Here is a 19,460-nt window from a genome sequence, read left to right as displayed (position 1 = left end):
AATTAGTAGTAGAATATTATGAAATACAGGGAAAGACATAACGCAATAGCGCATTTTGTATTTATGTTTTCTTTGTCTTGCGTATGATAAATTCTATCAAATTATAGTTGAAATATCTTTTAAACTAACCAGCTATCGACCATGATTACCCTGAGAATTTCTTTCGTAGAACAATCAGATAGTTCAATGTATGTAAAAAAAGAAGAAAATTTCCATTTGAAAAATTTGCTTATTTCCTGCAATTTGCTTTTATTCGAACTAGTAGCGTGACATGATCTATCCTGTATATCGATAGTCTGACGGCTCTTTAACATGCCAAAATGAAGTGTTGGAGAGAAAATGATGGAAAACTTTTGCACCACACTGTATATTCTGCTCGCATGAACCGGTGAAGACAACGAGGGGAAATTAATAAACTTTGTTAATCGCTGAATAAACCAGTTTGTCGATCCGTTCACTTGTTTGTCTGTTTGTAAAATTGTCCATTTTTCCCTGCCAGTGCTTTCATTCGATGTTCCCACCTACTTTATTATCGTTTTATTTTATCGCACTCTTTCTTAGCTCTATTACATGGGTTGAGCTACGAAAACTATTCTGTGCAAAGCTGTTTCAATAAACGTGGATCTGCGAGATGCTTCTTTAAAGAATTATCGCCGGAGAATTCCCGGTTTTTCAGGATCGTTGAGCTTTTACGTGCGGAGAAAATGAAAGAATGATGTCCAGGAGTATAAAGACCATAAAGAAAAAATTCTGTTCTCTACCAGCGAAGAAATAAATCTCGAAGATATTCTCTTTGCTTTTCGTAAAAATTGGCTTGTTCCATTTAACAAAGAAATTAAATTTATTGCACAGGGATAAAAGAATCGCAGGGATAAAGTCTCGCAGATATTTTATAATTGATTTTTATATTAATTTACTTAGCTGCACTTTTTATGATCTTCGCCACTAGACGAACGAATATGATCATCTTCAGAATTAAAAATCGAATTTTCTATTTGGGGAGAATCGAAAGCTTTATCAAATTGTTCCAAGTAAAATTATACCAGCATATGCTTCTTATCGATGTTTCTGCTTCGATATCTGTTGCACATTCTTTTTTTCCTTTTTGGGTCACGCCGTTATAACGCTTTTCCTTTGTTTCTAATATTTCCAGAATTTATCGAAGAAAGGAAGCAATTATTGGAACTTGTCGGGCCTGAACTGCAATCGATTTACGACGACATGGGAATCGAGGTACGAGAAACAGTGGAATTTCCTTCATGAATTTTCCTTTGTAGCTCGTTAAACTCGAAAATTTAACTCAGTCAACGTTCCTTTGTAGCTTTTACTACTTTTTCCCAGGTAATAGTTTAGAGCTGTTTTATTCAAAATTCACTTAAAATCAGCGTTGATTTGATCTAAAGTAAATCGTAACGAAACATATTATTTTCTGGAAAAATCCGCGAAGGTTTCAAATAATACAAATTTTGTATTGATGAAACGTTTAATTCGTCGTCTGGATGCCTCCGCTATCCGGAGACATAATCCTTTGAACGTTTGAGAATATTAAAGGCAGAGGCACGTGCACGATTCCTCGCCAGAACACTTTGATGTCTGTTTATTAAAGCAACAGCTCCCCTAATACACTTTTCTGCCTATTAATTTCTATCTTATAAGGCAGTTTGCTTTGAACAGATTTCTGAATTACAGTAAAAAAAAGTACAAAACCAAGAGGATCGTATTTTATGTAGCTTGGCAAGTTGCTTGAATGAGAAAATTAATCGTCGAAAGGATGATCATTCTATAAACGAAATCGTTTTAGCAAAAGTGCATCTATTTACCTTTGACAAGCTATTTTTTTATATTTAACAGGTAAATCGCAGAAACACGGTCCGATATTGATAAAGGGTAGCAGGTATTCTGGAAAGTCATCGTTATTGTCGCGAATCTATGCGGATGCCTCTTCCTGGTTGGATTGCACCACGTTCAAAGTGGTTCGACTCTGTGCTTCCACTCCTCGATCAGCGTACAGTCTCGAGCTACTTCGAGTGCTCTGTCAACATGTAGGTTTTCTTTCTGGTTTATTGGATGGGAATCTTCCTAAAGACGCCTCGTTTGATCCGCTTTACCTGAACAATTGGCTGGGCCAAATTCTGAGGCGCATCGAAGAGCAACCGATGATGGAGCAACTGGTGATTCTTCTCGACGATCTTCATCGATTGCATCCTCTTGACTGCGATATCGTCGCTGCTCTGTCTTGGTTGCCATTGAATCTTCCACCAGGTAACGTGTAATTGCCATTGCTAGAATTTCTAAGCGATGGTCACAGTTTCAAATATATCGTTATATAACGATAATACGTACAGTATACGATATATATGTCGGGTTATCATTAGGATTTAAGGCGCGTAACGATTCTTCGTTTGAATTAGCCATTGTTTTACGAAACAGGGAATATATTTACGCGAATAAACAAGATTTTACAAAATATTATGAATAATGAGTTTAATAAATGATAAGTTTAACTATTAATTAGATTAAAGAATAATAAGTTTAACGAACAATAAGAGGAACGAATAATATGTCTTACGAATAATAAATTTAACGAATAATGAGATTAACGATCGATAGGTTTCACGAATAATGAATTTAATTAACGCTATTAACAATGTTCCGGGGTTCAAACGAATCCACGGTCAACGGGATAACTCTTTACTATAAAAATACGATTGCTGAGATACTCGGTAAATTGCTCGATGTATCACTTTCCAAGGCGATCACACGAACGAATATCCGATGAAAATCTTTTTCGCTATACGACTGCATTTGTTTGTTATATGCTCGCTGGAGGCATCGAGAAGGTTCCAATCGTCGTTGCTAGGCAGTTTCTGCCAAGAGTTTGTTGTATACTCTTTGGAAGCATCGAGAAAGATTCAAACGCCGTTGCTAGGCAGTTTCTGTCTGGAGATCGATTCCTAATACAACATGTGTCCCATTATATCGACATCTCCAAAGTACAATTCTATGTGATTTCTAGGGGGAACGATACAACCGATCCACACCTTCGTCAGGCAAAACGTTTATCCCGTGACCGTGGCTACGTTCGGCGACCAGTTGTCACCTCGAACCCACTTTCGCTTTCACAAATATCGAACAATTACAAATGACAATTGCTTAATTACAGTTATGATAAAATCTAGGCTAAAGCATTAGAAGGCTTCCTCAAAATTGCAAAGGGAAGGCTCCGGTTTTCCTTTCATCTCCGACATATAAATAAACAAGAAAGCAAACAACAAACATTGCAAAGTATAAAACGAAACGTACTTTGTTCATCCACTTTAGGAGTGCACTTAATCGTGACTACGGCTCTTCCACCGGAAGTGCTGCGTCTCACCCCAATACAAAAAGAAAGACTACGCAGCAATGAGATTTTAATCGAACTGCAAGATTCGGGTACGGATTTCCACGAGACAGAGAACGTTTTCGACACGTTGGAGAAGTTGATAGGTGAAAACGCGGCTAACAGAATCGGTGCCATTTTGGCTTCCACGGAGTATGGTTTGTCCGAAACGGAGATTCTTGAGGTGATCATGCCAACCGGAGGCGACGGGCCGCTATTTCTAAACGAAGGGCAGTTCAATTTTGGCAGCTGGTGCTTGGTGAGGAGAACCTTCAACGAATATCTCAAGGTAAGTCTGGTTGAAATTTCTGGCAGAAAATTTAGGAAAGAAATCCTTTCCAAAAAGTTAAACGTCTCGACTCGATAATCTTCGAAGATCTTGTTCTTATTTCGAAACTGGCAGAAGAATCCACAAATCCATCAATTCGCTATTCACAGGTTCGCGTAATGGGCGGAAGGCTGCTTTTCTCCTGGCGTTATCCGATTCGCGACTTAGCCCGAAAAAGGTACTTCCCCAATCAGGAAACATTGAAAAGCTACCACGGCGAGTTGGCAAATCTCTTCTTCTCCGAAGATTTCGAAGACAAGGATGACAAATCATCCCCCGAAGAGGAAACTCCGAAGAAAGAGACGCCTTTCCAGAGCAGACCGAGGTCGCAAGACACAGCGTACAATATGAGACACGTGGAAGAGGCTTGGTTACATTTATTGAGAGCCGGCGACGTAGAAAAGTTAAAGAAATTGGCAGTCTGCGCGTTCGATTTCCTCTTAGCAAGCGTGCAAATGATTTCTGTTAGTTATTTGAGGTGTGTTCTCGAGCATTCGAGGAAGTATCTGCTGGAGAGAGATTTGGAATTGGTTTATTATACAGTGAGAAAGTCCAGTGACATTTTGACGAGAGATCCTCTTCAACTTGGCGCGCAGCTGATCTGTTGGCTTAGACCTGTGGCTGAAGATGGCGGAGATTTGGTGAGAAATAGCTGACAGTGTAATTATGTACTTGAAGCAAAATATTCTAATTCGAAATGGCAATAACACTAATTACTGCAAGATTGTTTGATCATAAACAGAAGAAAATTGTGTGATTGAAGGTCAGCAGAATGGTTACGGCAGCGATGGCATGGTGCGATGGTTATACAGCGCCATTATTGGTGCCATTAAATGGCTGGCTCCAACCGCCTCTACCTCTTCAAATTCGTACTTTGTCTTGTCCGCAAGGTGTGAAACTCGTCGAAGCTGCTCCTTCGGGACAGCACGTTATCATTATCCCTTTCCAGGGAGACGCTCAATTATGGCACGTGATGTCTGGGCAATTGGTTCATACTTTTAAAGGTAACTATTTAATTGCTAGTAGCTCACGAAAATATTCGAATTCTTAGCAGAGAATATATTTCTAAATATATTGTATGCGTTAAATGGCAAACAATTTACATTGTAACGTTAATTCGAGCCCTTTGCAAGAGAATAAATTTGTTTCTTTTAAGAAGATTAGCATAGCCTCTAAAGCTTAAAAGTTCTCGCGAGGGAAAAGGAGAAGCAACGATGAAAACTCGTCACTTTATATTCAGTTTGGTAATTTGCTGTGAAAAAGCCTTGTTACGCCACGAGGGTTACCACAGGCTGTATTTTCTAACCGTCGCTCGCGGTCCTACAACGTCGCAGACGGATCGTCGCGGCTGCCCGGCGAACAAACATTGTAGTGGCAAGCGCATGGTTTATTAAGCAGGACGATCTCCAGAAACGTCCACTCGTGGCCGTTATTTTACTTTGCGTAAAAGAATGTGGCGTGATCCGAACGTAGTGGGGGTCGCCTTCCAGAAAAAACGAAAATAATCGAAGGGAGTTCAGTTCCTTCTGACCAGTCAAACATGACACTTTGACAAATCTGACGAGCAAACGAATTTATCTAGAGATATCGCAAAGTCGAGTCAAATTTCTGTAACATCTTCATCATATTATTGTAAAATATATTGTTCTATGTTAACCTGTTTGTTACGACCGTTCGCGGAGAGACGCGGTCGCGAGGAAAACGCGTCAGCGAGAGGCGTAAATTCTCGCTACGATTCGGCGAATCGACGCCGCGAAGTAGTCGTTCCCCTGTTTCGGTTAAGATAACAGAGGTGGTTAAATGAATATGACACAGTAGAGTAAGTTATATTTCACCGTTTATTCCAACAACTTATAACGAAGGCAGTTACGCTGTTACGTATGTACGAGATGAATGAGTGACTGATCTGCGGGTGTGTATACCCGGTGGAAGGATTTTGACCGTTCGAAGGATGTAAAATCAGTACTGTCTTGGGAGACGATGCTGTCTCGGAGGAAAGCTAAGGATGGGTGTGTCTAGCGCACGGGACCATCGAATTTGTTGGTGACGATTTTAGTTAGGAGAGCGAGGGAGTAGGCTTCGTTGTTAATTGGTTAAACGAAGGGTCTTAACCGCCCTCGAGAGAAAGTGGTTAGTGGGAGGAAAGTTGCAGCGTACGTGAGAAAAACTAACTTTCCCTTGTCCAGCCGTGGTAGACAATAGTCTTTAGAAATTCTTCGGAAATAGACGTTTGTTTGGTTTGAAGGACCTTTACTAGGAAATCTATGAGATTTATGGAAGGTACTTGAGACTGTTGAGGGTACGCAGTGAGTATCCGAAGACATCTGGTTGCCATCTTGCCCGCGGTGTGTGGCCTCGGCTAGGTAGAGTGTTACGCGACGTAACACTGTTAATACAGTGTTACATTCATTAAACCACCTCTGTTATCCTAGCCGAAACAGGGGAACGACTATTTCGCGGCGTCGATTAACATAATCGTAGCGAGAATTTACGCCTCTCGCTGACGCGTTCTTCTAGCGACCGCGTCTCTCCGCGAATGGTCCTAACAAGCCTCCTTTGTACGTTGTCCCTGAATCTGTATTTCACGAGCATTTAAATAGCAGCGTCGCTTTAATATGCAATTGAAAATAGGTCAGCTTTTGTGAGAATATAGTTGAAAATAATCCAGCTAACGTATATGATACTTTAAGTGCCATTTTAAGCACGCGATATTGCTATGGTATTTTCGCTTTTTCACAAAACGACGAACATGGAATTTAATACAAGTCTCTGATATATCGATCATGCGAAATAATTATTCTCGTTTCAATATGCGGTATCAGCCCGCCAAAGTCAAATATCAAACAAACAGATTTTTATGTTCAACTTGATATTTTATGAGAAATATTTTTCATTTCAGGGCACTCAAATCCAATTTCATGTTTAGCCGTGACACAGCATTCGCAATATCTACTGACAGGCTCTGAAGACACTTCAATTATAGTATGGGATATGAAAGAGCTGACCTTGAAGTTAAGAATCCAAGAACACATTGCCCCAGTTCTGTGCTTGACGTCCGCGCTCAAGAATTCAGTGATTGTCAGGTTCATAGTTTTATCGTGTAGTAATAATAAGATATCAAAAACGCTTTCTTCCATAATCTTGATTAAAAAAGGTAACCGGAAAAATGGGAAAAGATTTCAATCTTCTCCGAGTACTTCTTATTTGTATTAATTATAGATTGTTCTATAAGTTATTTCGTTTCGTATTTATCAACTAACGCCAAACCTTTCGCTTTCCATTAGCGGTGGCGAAGACTCGAGAATAATCGTCACCAGTCTCCTAACCGGCGATGTTCTCATCAAAGTGGACCACCACAGAGGGCCAGTAAAGTCCATTCGCGTCGATTCTGCGGGAGAAATTCTGGTTTCCGGTTCTTCCGACTGTACAGTCTGCTTATGGTGTCTAGAAAGATTCACATTGTTAAAAAGCATCGTTTTACCATCCGCCGTGACTGTGCTCGACGTATCGGCCGATTCGGTGTTCCTATTGGCAGCCTGCGAAGATCAGAAATTATATTTGAGATCTCTGGCCACGGGAACTGAGGTCCACACGTTGAGAGGTCATCAAGGTGAAGTGAAAAGTATCTGCTTGGCGAAAGATTGCAGAAGAGCCATTGCTGGAGGAGCGAAGGGAAAGGTTTCCGTTTTCGATATGCACAGTGGACGATTGACGAGAACGTTGCTGGCGAATCCTTCGGCGGATGTTACCGCCGTCAAGGTAAATTACAGATTTCGTATTTATGATTTTATATTAATAAAAAAAGGTAGAATGGAAAATGAGTAAACATTTATTGAAATTGGAATTAATCGTCGTAGCAAATTACCTTTTCTATTTGCATGTTAAATTACAAGTAGTGAAAGATCAAAATTAATCTTTCATATATAATATAATTTTTCAATTCAATTTTTTGCGAAAAGGTGACGGAGAAGGACGACTTCCTGATAACAGCTTCCGGCGATCGAGTGGCTTACTGGAGTTTCCGTGGCGAGGAGATACACGCTAAACCCGCGAAATTCGTGAAGGAGGTATCGTTGCACCCACACACTGCTCCCATATCTTGTTTGGATATATCCAGGGACGGAGCAATGGCAGTTACCGGTGGAGTCGATTCTCTCGTAAATCTGTGGCAATTGAATACTCACGAATTGCTTTCCACTTTCGAAGGACATATCGCTAGCGTCACCTGCATTGCATTCTCAGCTTCTGGTTTATTTGTTGCTTCTGGTAGGTCTGTAGATAAAATACATTAGAGCCTGCCATACGTATACGTATATGGCAGATACTATAACAAAAATTTCATTTATTTACCTTGTTTGTATGCTTTTTTTGCAATACTAGTTTTGCAAATACTACCATAATTTTGTATTGCCTTTAATACCGAAGAAAAACCCATTTCTTTTTTCAATCAAAATACATTAAAGTACAATAGTTCAATAACCAAGTAACAAAGCATGAAATTGATACAATACAGTAACAAGAAATTAAATTGGAAACAGGTTCTGAGGACAAAACAGTTCGTGTATGGGGTCTGACCTTAGGTTTACTGGTATCGACATTTAGACACCAGGCACCTGTTACTGCAGTCACATCTATGTTTGACGGCCGAAGAATAGTGAGTTCTGATAGAGCTGGTACAATCCGAGTTTGGGCAGCTGATACCGGCACCCTAATCCAATCAGTATGTGGGCCTGGTCGCTGTTTCACTGTTTCTTCCGATATGAGGTACGATACAGTGGCTGTAATTAATAAATTGAGATACTGTTTGTTCGACCAATCGCGGGCAGACGTAGTCGCTAGAAGAGACGTCAACGGGAGTCGTAAATTCCCGTTACGATTATAACAATCGACACCACGACTCGATCGATCCGTTGATTTCCGTTGAGATAATAGGGGTGATTGAGTTTGTATAACACTGCGATTCACAGAATTATAAATTATATATTACCAACACTTAGATTACACTGATGAGCATAGATAGATAGATAATCACTTATCGCACGTAGATAAGGTAGATATTGTAATATCGGTATATATTAAAGGTGTAATTTTGTCCGATTAATTATAATTTATTAATAATGGATTGAAAATACAGATATTAGTTAGACAGAGAAACGATGTTTGATTAACAGGAAAACTAAATGCAACGCTCGTATTTACATCAAATAACTTGACAACTATTTGGTAACTTTCTTTCTCTCTCTCTCTCTCTCTCTCTCTCTCTCTCTCTCACTAGCAACTCTAACGCTCGACAACACTCACAACTCAATTCTAACCACTCTATGCTTCTCGACGTCTCGATCAACTCTGACCCTCGCCAATGCATTCCTGCTCGGTCCTGCGCGCGCACACACACGCACACACACGCACGCACGCACACACGCACACACACGCACGCACGCACACACAGCCGATCTCCAATCAAAGCTATTCTACGATATTACAATATGTACGTTAGAGCAGGGCTCTTATAATTGGATTTAATGTATTAGTGGACGTAGCACTATAAGATATTTAGGTGAGGAAATGTATGCTCGACAATACCGAGACCGACTCTCGCGTTATGCTTAGACTGCCCCGATAGGCGTTAGCGTTAGACTTAGTAATTGACTTTTCCAACGATGTAGAAGAAGTAAAGTTGAGCGACGATGCTGTGTCGGAGGAAAGCTAGTGATGGGTGTGTCTGGCGCACGGGATCATCGGATTTGTTGACGCCATTTTAGGTTAGGAAGCGGGGGCAATATACATTGCCTCGGATTGGACAAACGAAGGTTGGTGGACTAGGAAGGGTCTTAACCCCGCCCTCGATAGAAAGTTGCTATTAGGAAGCATCGTACGTGAGAAAAACTAACTTTCCCGTGTAGCAGATATTTTAGTGAAATTTGCTTTCTTGTATTAATTCTTAATATTTCTCGAGTTTTTTATAATACCAATACAGTCGCCTTGTTTCAATTTTTCCTACAATGATCGTTATTTGAATAATTTATTAACAATAATAATTATAATTATAATAAATTAGCAATTGCGATGTTTTTAGATTTAATTGTCTTCCTCTTTTCTAAATTTCAGATACGCGGTATGCGGAACAGGAGACAATCAATTAAGAATAGTAAGTTTAGGTGTTGGTCCTGAAGAAAAGTACCAAGTGTCGCATTCTCAAGAAATTACTTGTCTAGTAGTTACTCCAGATTCTCAGTCACTGATTACGGGCTCGAGAGACATGAGTTTGAAGGTTTGGCAGCTCGCTGGCGGCAAATTATCTCAGGTTTATACATGTTATAATAATAACTTTAAATTCCTACATTTAATTTAGAAAAATCTTTGGAAATGAAGAAAGTACAACAGATTTTCATTCAGGTCCTCGTTGGTCACACGGATCACGTCACCTGCGTCGCAGTTTCTGTGCTCGACAAATCCATCGTAGTTTCTGGTTCCAAGGATGCGAACCTGATCGTCTGGGACATAAATACTGGCAGCGATCTGCATACCTTAAAAGGCCATTTAGGTTATGTAACCTGCGTAAAATTGTCGTGTGATGGAACTCTAGCAGCGTCTGGAAGCGAAGACAAGAGTTTGATCATTTGGGACACGAAGAAGGGCTGTTCACTGAGCAGCATAATGTTACACGTCCCTGTGTTAGGTGTCGAGGTTGCCACGGATATGTCGAGGCTCGCGTTGCATTTACTCGAACACAAATGCATGCCTATTCTATGTTTGCATAATACTCCAGCGCAGTATGTGAAATTACCGGATTACGTAGCACCTTGGTGCGATACCAGAGATTTGAGACCACCTGGACGGAAGAGACCCAATAAGAGATTATTGAAGAAAGAAGTGTCATTGGATAGCGACACGTGGCATAGGAAATATGGCCATCTCACTTCAGGTATTGCTGACGATGATTACAGTGCATTATATTCAAAATTAAACTATTATATAATTCCAGGAGTTTTAACGTCATCGATAGAGGATGGATTACAACGACGATTCAGCGTAAGCGCTTCCATGGACGAGATCAGCAAAGTTGGATTAACGAGTAGTCCATCCGGTTTAGGACCGGAACAGGCTGCACTCGCCCAGTCCCAACACTTTGATCAACTCGAAGCACTTTGGAATAAACAGTCGCCACCTGCTAGACCTCGTGCTCATGGTAGGACTTTGTCGAAGCAAAGTTCTTTGCAAGCTACGCGAATATCAGATTCTGAGGAAGAAGGTGAGTTTAAGAGAATTATTTAATTTAATTAAGAAAAGCCATTTATTTATTTATGATTATTCGCGCCAGCAAAACTTTTTGCTGCACCGAGGACAGAGATAATAAAATGTCATTAGAAGCTGAAATTGAAATGTTATTTTTTCCCCAGGTGTACCAGACTAAAGCGATACTTTGTTAGAAACTAAACGGACTAAATCCTAATCGTCGTACTTTCTTCTTTTTTCCACTGTCTTTCTAAGTAACAGAGAAGAAAAATAGTAAGTAGGAAAAAAAAAAACACGAAAGGAAAACGTCTCTAAGGTAAAGCTCTAAATTACAAATTTCTCGTGTCTGACGCAATAAACATGAATATATATATATAAAAATATAGGTACACATATGTATATCATTATTAGAGGAGAAATAAATTAACTTTATTTATTTTCATCCCCCATTCCCAACCTTTTTAGGGATCATTTTTAACAAAGATTATAAATAAATTACTTCGATGTACCTTACTTGTATCTGACGAAATTATTGTCTTTTATAAGTGAACAATAAGAATCAGCCATTTTTTGTGCGGAACAGATGTTTATATTTATCATTTTAATTATTAAATTTCATTTAAACAGAAAATATTTTGGTCCTTGTAAATAATTACCCTCTAGTACAAGAGTTGCAGCTAATAGTAATTTAAAATTAGTTTTTCAGTTGTTTTTGATAATAATCCGAAACGATTTGCCATGCTTTTGGCGCCATGAATCCTTCTGGTGGATTTTCCCCGGATTTTGCTAAATCTGAAATAACGGTATATTAATGTTTATTAGTACTGTTTTTTTTTATTATTATTTGGATGTTTCATAGAAATGTTTTTATATAAATCTTGTATTTATTCTAATGCGATATTTCGTGTTTTTAATGCAATTTACATTTATGGTTGACAATTTAATTCATTATTTTTTTTTAGATTTTTTAAAATAAGAAGTGAAATAAGAAATTGTTTTTTAAAATAATTTCGTTACTAATGATTCATTTCTAATGATTTCATTAATAAAATAGGCAAGATAGGATATACAAAGTAATTACAGGAAGATTTAGAAGAAAAAGAAAAGAAACACGTACATGAAAATAATATAACTCACTTCGCATTTTAGTTCCTGATATGAAAATAAAATCTTGCGATCGTTCCGGCTCGAAGAAAGCCATTTTTTTTTTTCTATTGTCGTAAGCTGCCACCCTAAACGGTATGATTTTGAGATTCTGAAGACCCGGTGCCATCGACAGTACCCTCGAGCCGTGCGTTCCATCGTACAGATTTCCTAATTTTACAATTAAAGCGACCGCTGATTTATCACGATAATGAAATATCAGAATTCCTTCGATATAACAATAAAATTACTTCGCACAATAAATCAAGAATAAAAGCGTACGATTTTTAATTTTTTATGCGAGTAATCTTAGGAATCAAGGGACAAGTGAAATTCGTCTTATCAGAATATTACCGTCCGGGGTTTTAGATTTGTCAGGATGCGGCAAACCCGCGGGATCACGACCAACGATGAAGAAATTTGCCCCAGCCATCAATCTTCCTTTGGCGTGCCATTGCACCTAAAATAAAAATCGCAAATTTTAAACAATTCTCAAATTTAAAATATTTATATCTCTTCGAAATACTACGCTTCTCTTATTCCATCAATCTTAATTGTTGATTAATTTTTTAGGGAAATAAATAATACCTCTGTAGGGCCAGCGTAAAGCATCGGGCTTGGAAAAATAGCGAGGATGGTGTCTTCGTGCAATACACCCTCCTCGAGAACACTTTGGTGTTGGTTTATCCGAACTGATAATGGTACGTCGTCTTCTTTCGTCCATCCTCCCAGAGGATGCAGTAGAAGAACTGGTTTCTTACAACCACGTTCCTCCACGAGGTATCTTCTGGTATCCTGGTATTAATTTGAATAATAATTACATTAAAAGAGAAGAAGAATAGGAATTTTTGCGCAGGAAAATGTAAATGTCGTAATTGATTGGATTTATTGGACTTTCTTTAACCCTCAACTAGGTTCTTATCAAGATAATGGAAACTTAATTAATTTTGCTTCGTATCGAACCTCCTTTAAAGCAAATAATTTTATCTCTTATATTATACTTGAAATTTGTTGTTTTCGATGAGAACTAACCCGCATTAAGAGTGCGTGGCCATTGTGAATCGGATTTCTCAACTGGAAGGCGAAAACAGCATCCGCTTCCATTTCTCTGCACTTTTTACGAATTTCGTTTGGCGTGAGCCTGTACTTGTCGAGACCATCGTTCCACTTAATCCTTTCCAGAACTTCTAATTCTCCTCCAACCAGCCAATCACCCGATTCGTGGATCATTCTGACGTAAGGATGTCCAAGGTCGTTTGTACCAAATTCTCTGCTACACCTGTTGCAATGTTTCCGATTTATTTTCACATAAGAGGAGACTAACTACTAACTAGAAATAATAATTTACTGAAAAAACATAATCGAACCTTTCTTCTTTTCGGTGAGCGAAAAATTCTGGTCTCCTCAGAATTGCGATATCTTGACCGTTGTACTTCAAGGTCAGTGCCGGTGCTGTAGTATAGTTTTCCTTCTGCTCTGTGCTAACCGGAAGCACGATTGGTATCGATTGATTAATCACGTCCCCATTTTGTTCGATAGTTTTGAAGTGTTGACACTTGAAAATAACATACACACACGCACATTTTATTTGTTATCTCGTTAGAAAAATCTATCTCTATTCTACAACTTTTTACCTTTACAAACTTAGTGTTTCATAATTAATATCGTCCAAAGATAGAACTCGTTTCTCTATGCTTAAATCTCATGCAATTCGTTAATCAAATTTTAATTACGCACCTGCAAATATTGGTACTCCCTCATGAAACCTGTGAGCGGAGTAGCCCAACCTTCAGCGAGTACTTGAACCCATTGCAAGTCAACCTTACTGATGTTGATACCTTAAATTGAGCATATTGATTTGAGGAATTAGGCAATTATCAAGTACTATATATCAAATGGAAATTGTTTACATAAAAGCTTATCTCTTTGTCAATTGGAAACATCAATTTGGAAAAGAACTTTCTCTATCTTATCTGTGTGTATCGTGGCAATTTATGAATATTTGATGTTTCGCATGTGAATTATTTTAGCCGGAAATGTTTACGTGCCACAACATTCTATGACACCTCCAAATCTTTATATTTTCGTAATTTCGTAAGCAAATTACATGATGTCAGAAATAAAGAACCATCCACGTGTTTTTTAGCCACAGCGTAGTAGTCACTTGCTTGTCCAATCAACAAAAGACAAGAAAAAGTGGAATTATTTTGCAAACCAAGGCAATAATTAAAATGCAAAATACAGAATTAAGTGAGAAAACATTTGCAACGTACTCGGAAGATTCTCCGCCTCTTTTCTCGCCTCCTCTATCTTCCTCTCCTCGACGAACAGTTCCTGAACCTGATCTCGAGTCTTGGGAAGAATTCCCTGGGTCCTCAACAACTCGATCACCATTCTCGTCGAGGTCTGCAAATTATGAAATTCCGTATCCACGATGAGATCAGGAGTTTTGGGCGTTTCATATTCCTGGCCGATGCCTGTGAAGCTTTTAATCATCCCTTTTCTAGCTTTCTCGTAGAGGCCTTTCACGTCTCTGACTTCGCACGTCTTCACGGAAGCTTTCACGAAGATCTCGAAGAACTTCAAGTTAAAATCTTCGTGTATCTTCCTCGCCAGCCTCCTGTCCGCCTCGAAGGGCGAAACGAGGCTGCAAATGGTGATCATACCGCAATCAGAGAACAATTTTGCTACTTCAGCAGCTCTTCGCACGTTCTCTTCGCGATCTTCTTTCGAGAAGCCCAGGTTCCGGTTTAATCCGTGACGAAGATTATCGCCGTCCAGGCTGTAGGCTGGCAGTCCCTGCAAAAGCAAGTTTATATGATCCTGAAGCGTTAAAAAATTGAGGTCCGATCGAGAGTCTGGCAATTTGCAAGTTTCGAGATATGGCAATTTGAGAATTTCGAACTTTAGAGCAAAAAGTTTACTTGAGAAACCAGGTAATTTTCCAGCTCGAACGAGATGGACGTCTTGCCAGCACCGGACAGCCCTGTCAACCAAATCGTACAGCCACAAAATTCTTTGAATTTTCCATAGGCTTCCCCTCGTCTCTCCCTCGACACGTGGTGTATTTGTTTGATCACATTCGTCGCGAGAACCTGCAAATATTTCAACGCGGGACGTTTCAAAGCGACGTATCTTTTATTTGCTGTTTGAAATTTTCAAGTAAATTAGGAGATCAATACACTTTATCCGATTTAGAGTCATCGAAATATTACTGAAAATAATTAATTCGACGGTTGATTATTTTACATACGACTGGATAAATCATTAAAAATACGTGTGTTATTATACCCGATTATTCTTCTGTGTATTTCGATTTTCCATCGAAGATTTCGTATATATCCCCATTATACGGAATATTTGATCATTAAGTTTCGTGCAACGATAAGGATCTTATAAAATACTCGACGATTGATTCTACTGTTTTTAAATGTCCACTGTGCAACGATCTATTCGACCAATTCGTTTCTCCGCGAATGAGATAAATTCAACTTAATAGCGACATCTAAAATAGAGGCAATGGCGCCGATCGAATGTTCGATTTTCTTATTCGATAAAGAACACTATCGATTGCTATCTATCCAGGCGTGTAGTTCTGCATCGACTACGCGGCTGTCGAGCATTTCTGTCCAGCGAGTTCCGTCAAACGAGAAAGTGAAAAGGAAAGCTGGATCGGGTGGGGATCGGAGAATTTCTCGCTCTACGTAAGATATTTCTCCGAGGAAATGAGCATTTTAGGAAGCTCATCGAATTTTAGCTACGTATTAAGGTGGATATAACGTACACGTAATTGAAGTTTAAGGCAGCCTACGCTATCGAGCCTCGAGGTTTCCACATTTAACAGGTAATCCTCTTCATTTATTATTTATTTATTTCTTATTTCTTATTTAATACTACATTTTGTCAGAAGCCTAATATACGACGTGAAACTGTCAGGAATATCATATTGAAAAATGTCAAAGGTACAGAAGCACAAAGTACGTAATTCGATGAAATTCTGAATGAATGTAAGTTGCGTGCGCATAGATATGGCGCTTCGTAGACGCGTGTCTATGTGTAAGAAGCAGAAGTAGCGAGTTCAGTTTGCCCGAAAAGTTTTGTTTCGTTCCACGTCGTGGCACGTGCTGACGTGCACTCTCCCGCTCTTCCGTGTGCTATATTTTTGCCAGCGACTGTACTCGGAGAAATAGTTCAAAGAATATCGGAAATGGGAAATCGCAAAGGAAACTGAACTTTACGTAATACGCTTTACTGATACTTGTCCGCTTTACTTGTTTACTGATACTTGTTATTGTTTACATTTGTTCACAGTAGAACGACTGTTTGAGATTAAATCGCCCTTTAACGCTCAGACGTTTTCGGCTGTAATAGAATTAAGCTTTCGTCCTTTTTATTAGCATTTGCGAAATTCTAAGAAGACTGGCGCAAAATGAAGAGAGGGTAACCTGTTCTTCTCTGCTCGTTGATTTGGAAATGTAATATAATTTTTCCATTACGTAACGCTTTCTTTGTGAACTTCGTCTACATACAAGTATAACGTAACTGAAAAAAGAAACAACATTTTGGAAGTAGTTGTGTTGTTACAATTACAGATACCGGAAAGACAAGGCAAATTACTTCACGAAATACGAGCCCACTTGTAAGATAAGAAGTTCATTTGTATAAGCAAACGAAAGATTTACCAATTACGTAACCGTTATTAGTAGTTTCATTGCAAAAAACTGTAACACAGACTTTCTAAAACTGAAATACTATGAATTATCTGCACTTGAATTATTACTTGAAATTACACATCGTTAATTATGTAATTTAAAGGGTCATCGCTGGTACGGTTGGCCAAAATTTCATTTACTAGTTAAATGATAAATAACAAATTAAAGAAATGTTCTAATATTTTAGTTATGAATGAAAAGACTAATATTTCGGACGTGAATAAGAATTCAATTTCTTATTCAAATAAAAGTCATCATTTCGCTCAGATATCATTCGCGGTTAGTTATACACGAAGTTTTATACACAAAGCCAGAATTTTTTCTCATGCTCGTCTTATATTCTATATTTACATATATATATATATATATATAACAATAATATAATAATATATACATAATAATAATAATAATATATTATTAATATAATATATAAATATAAATATTTATATAATAATAATTATTATTATTGTTAATAGACTATCGTTAAAAGACGTTAAAAGATTATACGTATCAACGTATAATTACGTGTATTAATCATGTCTACATCGCTTAAAGTAGATTAGGCAACTTAGGCTATTGATTCAAATACGAAAGTGCTACAAACGATTTTAGAAATCACCGATTCACGTGTGGGTTTCACGTTCATTTTTCTTCGCAAATAGAAGAAAAAGAAAACGCGTGAAGAATAATTGGTGACTAGTTTCGCAATAATGTAATTAGCATATTTTCGTAAAGTATGTTGAAAAAATGTTTCTAAATCCTGCTGCTGACCGAGCAATAAAAAACAGGGCAAATAGGTTCGGAATATCTGTAAATGATTTAATTGCTAGAAATATCATTTTATTTAATTTTTATTTATTTAATGTCAATGCGAACGCGACGATACAAATGCAATATATTCGATGTACAAATTATTTTGTTTCTCAAGGAAAGGGAATAGCTTCGTGATCTATTTCTTGCTATTAATTTTTCTCATAATTAATTTGGGATGTTGCAATGAAAATTATGTTTGTTAAATTTATGATTCAATGAGAGAAGATTAGATTTCAATTATTCGAACTATATATAGTTCACGTTTATCCTAATTGCTTCAACGACTGTATTCTTGACAGAGCACCGTTAAATTCCTTGTTATCTACGTACCAGTAATCTTATTCATCATACTAATCACGTTTATGCACTGTACATATGTACTATGGAAAGTGAATTATCTAATGAAACTAAATATTATGTTTTACATATATTTATAACATATATGGTATAATTAAATAATTATATTATAATTATATTATAAATTATTATATAATTACATTATAAATTATTATATAATTATATTATAAATTATTATATAACTATATTATAATATTGTCACGCACGCGCCGTAAAGTAGACTGAAACTACCAATAGCGCGAGTGGGCGTTCCTATTTGAAATTTAAATAAATTTTAATAATTTGTATAGAAACCAAATTCGAACCTCACAACCTCGACGGAATAACCTGTCACATGATGACCCCCCCCCCCCCCCACTATAGACCTAAATATAAATAAGCGTAGCGACATAATAGAAGCGAAATAATTCCTTATTTTTAGAGTAGTTAATTCTTCAGTTTTGTGTGACTTTTTTTTTCATGTGACTTCTTGATAAAGCAAAACTCAGGAGTCTATATTCATATAACGCTTCTTTCTTTCTATTTTGAAGTGAAGATAGAATATGCTGACTAATCGTTGCGGGGAAGAAGCTGTTAAATATTGTTTATTCCTTAATTCGTTTCCTTAAAACGATGCACAAATTGTGAATATTAGAGGCAATCCCAATTGCTCAGCAATAATCTAAATCTAAATACGAATAACTCGAAGAGCAAGATCTAACGAAAACTCACGCGATTAGTTTTCCCATCGCATCCTTTGACTTCATTTTTCTGATCCATCGTTGTCCAAAAAGCTCCTCTCCTATTACTGCTATATATATATAGTATTATTCGAATTGAACACGATATTAAAATCAAGTGAAATACCAAACTTTCGCTCAGTAATCTCTTGGAAATGTAACGAATTAACGATAACGACTCGCGCGGGTGTACTGAGTACCTGGTGATACGTGTTCCTTTATATATCATCGGTAACACGTATTGCTCGTGAGAGGGGAGAAACGACACATTCATACTCTCTTGTTCTCCCGTTGCTTTTTTTTTCACGACCCTGAATAAAGGAAAAACTCGTGCCGCTGGAAAAACTCGAGGACAGCGAAATTTCTCGTTTCGTAATTGAAATAGTTCAATGATGTCGGCGTCTAATTTTCAGTAGTCAGCGATGTCTAGAAGACGATTTGTAGGTTATCATAGAGAAAAGAATGAAAGTTGTATAATGAGTTGAAATTATTCCGATTTATATTGGGATACCAATAATTGTCGTCAATAAAACGTAAGGTCACAGTGTCTCTCGTTCTGTTCGCCAACAAGTGGCGAACAAAGTTGCCCACAAGTTTGTAAATTTTTCGAACAAGTTTGACTATTCACGACGCGATGCATTTGAGATTCTATCGAAGCTGGACCTGATCATTCCGACGTCAATTTTTCTGAAGGTACGTAGAAAATAAGCTGTAACTCGAAAACAAAGTCTATGCTAAGCTATGTTTATACGAATTCTTCTTATTTCATTGTG

At 37.9% G+C, this 19,460-nt stretch overlaps 2 protein-coding genes across 2 annotated transcripts; one reads left to right on the top strand and one right to left on the bottom strand.

The window, feature by feature from the left end:
• Positions 1–1,474: 1,474 nt before the first annotated feature.
• Positions 1,475–11,224, top strand: LOC117236590 (NACHT domain- and WD repeat-containing protein 1-like). Its single transcript, XM_033499677.1, has 13 exons — positions 1,475–1,481; positions 1,831–2,262; positions 3,322–3,668; positions 3,818–4,348; positions 4,471–4,711; positions 6,607–6,790; positions 6,992–7,466; positions 7,667–7,973; positions 8,246–8,471; positions 9,816–10,011; positions 10,104–10,632; positions 10,693–10,959; positions 11,108–11,224. Exons 1-13 carry the CDS (start codon positions 1,475–1,477, stop codon positions 11,119–11,121), a joined length of 3,756 nt encoding a protein of 1,251 aa, XP_033355568.1. The 3' UTR covers positions 11,122–11,224.
• A 120-nt stretch (positions 11,225–11,344) lies between these two features.
• Positions 11,345–15,530, bottom strand: LOC117236459 (bifunctional 3'-phosphoadenosine 5'-phosphosulfate synthase 2-like). The gene is made up of 10 exons (XM_033499435.1): positions 15,378–15,530; positions 15,011–15,181; positions 14,360–14,885; positions 13,824–13,924; positions 13,454–13,641; positions 13,119–13,365; positions 12,675–12,881; positions 12,441–12,546; positions 12,081–12,257; positions 11,345–11,735 (listed from the first exon to the last, which is right to left on the bottom strand). The coding sequence occupies exons 1-10, from the start codon at positions 15,432–15,434 to the stop codon at positions 11,638–11,640; spliced, it is 1,878 nt and encodes a 625-aa protein (XP_033355326.1). The 5' UTR covers positions 15,435–15,530; the 3' UTR covers positions 11,345–11,637.
• Positions 15,531–19,460: the final 3,930 nt, after the last annotated feature.

This window comes from Bombus vosnesenskii, unplaced genomic scaffold (genome assembly GCF_011952255.1).
Source record: "Bombus vosnesenskii isolate JDL3184/JDL3185 unplaced genomic scaffold, Bvos_JDL3184-5_v1.1 scf7180000013349, whole genome shotgun sequence".
NCBI lineage: Eukaryota > Metazoa > Arthropoda > Insecta > Hymenoptera > Apidae > Bombus > Bombus vosnesenskii.
This window is presented reverse-complemented; position numbering and strand designations above follow the sequence as displayed.